Source organism: Prunus avium, chromosome 1 (assembly GCF_965620075.1).
Source record: "Prunus avium chromosome 1, drPruAviu1.hap1.1, whole genome shotgun sequence".
Taxonomy (NCBI): domain Eukaryota; kingdom Viridiplantae; phylum Streptophyta; class Magnoliopsida; order Rosales; family Rosaceae; genus Prunus; species Prunus avium.
Window position 1 is genome coordinate 11,547,305 of NC_142284.1, and position 5,021 is coordinate 11,552,325.

Genomic DNA, 5,021 nt, shown 5'->3' on the forward strand with positions numbered 1-5,021 from the left:
TTGTTGGTTTTTTCAGCTGTGGAAGAAGATAGAGAGCGTGCACGTGGCAAACTTAAGTGGGCCCTACTATGACAGTCAAAAGTTTCACTAAAACTAGGGACTGATTCAGGAATTGATCTCAGACAAAAAAAAATAAAATAAAAATTCAGGAATTGATCCAGAATTTTAAAATAGAGTGGGCTAAATTTACCTTTTCTTTTTCTTTGCTTTCTCAGTTAACAACAACAAATAAAAGCACAAATTCATCCCAACCAAAAAATGCATGTAACACGCATCCATATAACAATTTTTCTTTTATGAGGGAAAAGCCAGAAAAATCAACAGCAATTAGAAATGTAAAATGAAATATGTACCTATTAGAGAAAGAGACGATTTGCTTTGACCTTAAAGAATATTGAACTGAATAAAAGCCTAGAAATTAAAGAAACATTAAAAAGATATTAAAATCCTATAAATTAAAGAAAAAGGGGGAAAATGAAAATTGAGGAGAAATAACCCAATATTAAACTTACAAGAGTGTTGTAGCTTCTAGAGAATGGCTCAATGGATCCAAAAAGAAAAATTAAAGTAACAGTGGAAGAGGAAGAGAGGGAGATGAAGGGTCTGAATTTAAGTAACAGTGGAAGACGTGAAAACAGATGGATAACAAATGTAAATTGTAAAGTTAATGAGGGTTATTTTGGGTAGTTTGAAAAATTCATTAAACATCCAGCGCCTCCTGAGGGCCAGTTTAACATTGCTGTGCTGTGAAAATAATCGCTGTTAGATTTGCTATGAGATAAATCAGCTGTGAGATAAAGCAGTTTGACGTTTGGTAAATTTTATGTTAAAAGTGTTGTTGGTACTTATTTCCACATAATCAAAAAATGAAAGCTGCTCAACACCCTCTTCTCCAAATTGCTTTGGGTGGCAACAATCATTCCATAAAAGTGATTTTCAAACTTTTTACCAAACATGCTGGGCTTTAAAACAATTTTAAAAAATCACTTATAGCCTCTAATAGGAAATGAGCGCCCATTTCACATTGCTTATTTGGGGTGATAAGTGATTTTTAAAAAAAGTTGGGAAGCTCAGCATGTTTGGTAAATTATGAGAAAATAACTTATTGTTAAAAATATTGATGTGAGAGAAAACTATAAGGGAAGGCAGCTAATGAGGTGCTTTCATTTTTTGCTAGGGACAACCCAGTAAGCATTTGGCGACGACGACTTGATGGGAATAACAAAGTAATTTAAAAATAAAAATGTAAATATCAAAAAGAATAAAAAAAAGGAGATGTAATTATACGTGGCACAAAAGTCAAAGGACTTATATCAATAACAACAAATATGAGGATTGCATCCAACTTCTGTTTTCGATTTTGGACTTATACCGAATTTTCTATAATTTAAATTTGTGTTTGTAATTTAAGGTTTACAATTAGAAGTGCCTGTCTTGGATACAGTACAAGTTAGACACTCTGCTTTTGTTACGCTTACTGGGTTGTTACTTCCACATTTGCTAGGGACAACCCAGTAAGCATCTGGCGACGACGACTTCTTGTGGTGGTGGACATGAACGAGCAGAGCAATATCAGGGAAAACCTTTTCTTGGGAGACCAAAGAATCAATTTTAAAATTATAAATAAAATTAATAATTCATGTCAGCTAATTTCATGAATTGATGTGGCATTGCCCACATAAGGTGGTTAGCTAATATGGTCAATTAAGTGTGTTCAAATGACATTACTAATTTGCAAAACATCCTTATTAACTTCTCAACAAAATAAGTTGTTATTATTTCATACTGAGATATAAGTATAGATTAATCAGTTGTCAACCCCTCCAACACAATACAAGAAAGATTGAAGGAGATGTTCACCTTTTTGCAAGAGATAGTAGCTGCTCATGACTCATGAGCGTCTTCATCATTCACTTCACAACTCAAAACTTTCCGTACAAGGTGCTTGTTTTCATTTACATTTGGGGTCAGCACATCCAAGGGATATCCGCTTACATGATCAAGAGAGTTTGTAACAAGAAAGAGTCCATCCTGAAAAATATCATGCCATCAGCTGACAAATTCATAGCTACAATTTATACTGAAAACTACACATAAGAGAAAAAAGAATGATTAAATACACATCATAAGGATGATGGAGACACTTGTGATTGCATACCCCATCTATGGAGCATCAGTGTACTCACTATACCCGCCGAAAACAGCTATCTTTCCTGAGAAGCGTGGAGAGATAAATATAAGCTAGATTTTCCTGGAAGATTTGGAAAACAAGACAACAAATTCAAGTTGAAACCAGAAAGCAAGCACAACAATCATCATTGACAAATAAGTACACAAAGTTTAAGGAATGACATTGGTAGCATAGTGTGCGCTTACCGGCCTGAACCTTGTGTCTATTGGGATCAAATCAACTCAGATCGTTCACAGCATCAGCCTCCAAAGAGTGAAAATGAAAAAAACAGTGCCTCTGTTGCCAGATAACCATTTTGTTAAACAAAATCCAAATTCTAGTAGCTAAGCATAGGCTAGGCTAAGACACAGACAAAAATATAAAAGCAAATAACATCAAAAGATTACTAAAACTAACTATCACATCATCAAGTCCTATTCCTCCGAAATGGATGATCTTGATCTTGATCTGAATCAATCTCAGTTTACGTTCAGTCGACCACAGAGAGAGTTTGATACTCTTTGTCGGCAATGGCTGCTTCCAGGAGCCGATGCCGGTCAATTTCCCCACCATTATCCAAGAAGGACTTGATCAATGTCTTCGGGTTTCCCCTCAAGAGGGTCACTCCTGGATGAGGTTCTTCTACACGAGGCATAAACCCCCCAAAGTCCCAAATATTCCAAAACAAAATGTGTGGCATTGCATCATCCCCGTAACCATGCTCCTTAAACTTGCTGCGTTTTGCCTCATACAGAGTCTTCCAGGATGTGCTGCAGCCACCAAATCTTACAGAGTCGGTGAGCACAAACACCTTCTTGATCATCTGCTCCGCCTTCAAGTTATTATTCACAGCCACTTCCAGAATCAAATCACACACCTGATCAAAATCAACATCCTTGAGGTAACTGTTGCTGCATGTGCTGATCACAAAGTCGTACCTGGACTTGAGATCACTGCCTTGTATCGAATGCAGCAGCGGCAGCTTATCAGGCAATGGACCTAGAGTGATCACCTTTCCTTTCCATGCCGGCTCTTCACTCAATTCAGACACCAAAATTCCCAAACTTGCCGCCAATTCTGGGACTGCGCTCATGGCGTAGGTGATGTTACACACTGCCAAGCAGTTCTTAAATTTGTTCTCCCCCTGGTACATGTTCTTCATCATTGCCTTCCACTGAATCTCAGCTGCTTCCCCAACATCCTTATCTTTTACATATCTTATGATATCATTTGGAAGCAATGCATCCGACTTTATGATGCTGCCGCCTGCTTTCACCTCCTCCAAATACTTCTTGACCACTAAGGGCTCTCGAACTCGAATGGGATAAACTTGCGTGCGTTGACGACTATACTCGGTCAAGGGCTCCAAAAACTCCTTCCTAAGTCGTTCCCATTCTTCTGATTGATCTGATTCTTGCGGGAAAAGAATCCTCCCAAGGCTTTCAAACATCAAAACGGCGCAGGTGGCCTGGACTTCTTCAGGGGTGCTGGGAGTGCAACATTCTGCAGCCTGGCTAACGAGAAGCAGTTTATCATTATCTTCAGGTTCCAATTCCATCTTCAGTCTGTGCTGCTTCAATGTGTCAATATCAGACTTTAACTGCTCCGCCAAGACCTCCATAACCCGGTCGTGCAACAACTTATAGTGCGTGTCATGGTAGAGCCTCTGTGCCGCAGATTCTTGGCCTTGTTCTAGAAGAAGGCCGTAGAGAATCTCGACAAGGTCCCACAAACGAGCTATCGAGGGGTAGAAGGAGCCGGAGCTGGCAAAGGAGGGGATGTTGCATAATAGCGTCTTGGGGTGGTTGTGGTGGAGCCAGGATGCGGCCGCGTAGAAGGCTGCCGGAAAATATTTTTCTCCAGGACCACTGAGAGAGTTGAGATTGAAGATGAGCTTGAGGGTGGTTAGGGAATTGTGGGACCAGGCCACCGGCAGCAGTTGCTTCAGGTAGTTTATGCAGGCCTTGTTGTGCTGCTCCACCTGTTCATCAGTGGGCTCTGGTGAGATACACATTCTTATGACGTTGTCTGGTGATTTCACGTGAAAATACAGATCATGGCAGGGATCACCGTAGGAAATAGGGGAGATGGAAAAGATGTTCTTGGCCATGTCATTCTCCCCCTTGGAGTTGGAAGCCATAAATCTTCTTGCGAGCAGTGGAAGCGGAGGAGGAGTAGGAGGAGACAAGACTTTCAGAACCCTGATGAAAGTGAAACATACTTGCACTGGCATTGATTTCTTCATCGCTAATATTCCTCTAATTCAAATTCAACACTCTCTTTTGATTTTGAGTGAGGAATAGAACGGTGGTTATATATTTTGCCACCTGCTTGGGCGCCAAGGATTTTCAGTTTCCTTATAACACTTCTCGAATACTTTAGATAAGTATTAGAGCTTCACCCAAAGAATTAGGAGATAAGTAGAGTTCCATAAAAATACTTCCAACTAAACATAATAAAATGCAAATATTGTCCTTCCAACAACAGAAAAGAAACCTCCTGTCATTTGAATCATATATGCACCCATACCGAACACAGGACATACCAAACAGATGACATAACTAATGCCGTAACCGAAACACTAATGCATCTGAATTGCTTTTCAATAATGCATCTGATCTGAATTCCTCCTGCCATGGCAGTGGGACTAACGAGTACGAAAGAAAATCCAAGGAGGAAAAGTGAAAAAAATCCGAGAAATGTCCCTCTGACACAAGATTATAGTATTGAAGTGCCGATAAATATTACGCAAACGCGTCATTCTTTTCCCATTTTTTTCTCTTCTTGGTAACATTTAGGTATTTTCGCAAATATAGTCTAACCGAGTGGAAAATGTCTTAGGTTTGAACAC

General features: G+C 39.5%; 1 protein-coding gene across 1 annotated transcript; it reads right to left on the reverse strand.

The window, feature by feature from the left end:
- Positions 1-2,660: 2,660 nt before the first annotated feature.
- Positions 2,661-4,415, reverse strand: LOC110745188 (uncharacterized). Its single transcript, XM_021945266.2, has one exon. The coding sequence runs from the start codon at positions 4,413-4,415 to the stop codon at positions 2,661-2,663; it is 1,755 nt and encodes a 584-aa protein (XP_021800958.2).
- Between the last annotated feature and the right edge of the window lie 606 nt (positions 4,416-5,021).

What these genes read in the sequence shown, in the direction of transcription:
- LOC110745188 (XM_021945266.2), bottom strand. Translation starts at nt 4,415, where the DNA reads ATGAAGAAATCAATGCCAGTGCAAGTATGTTTCACTTTCATCAGGGTT.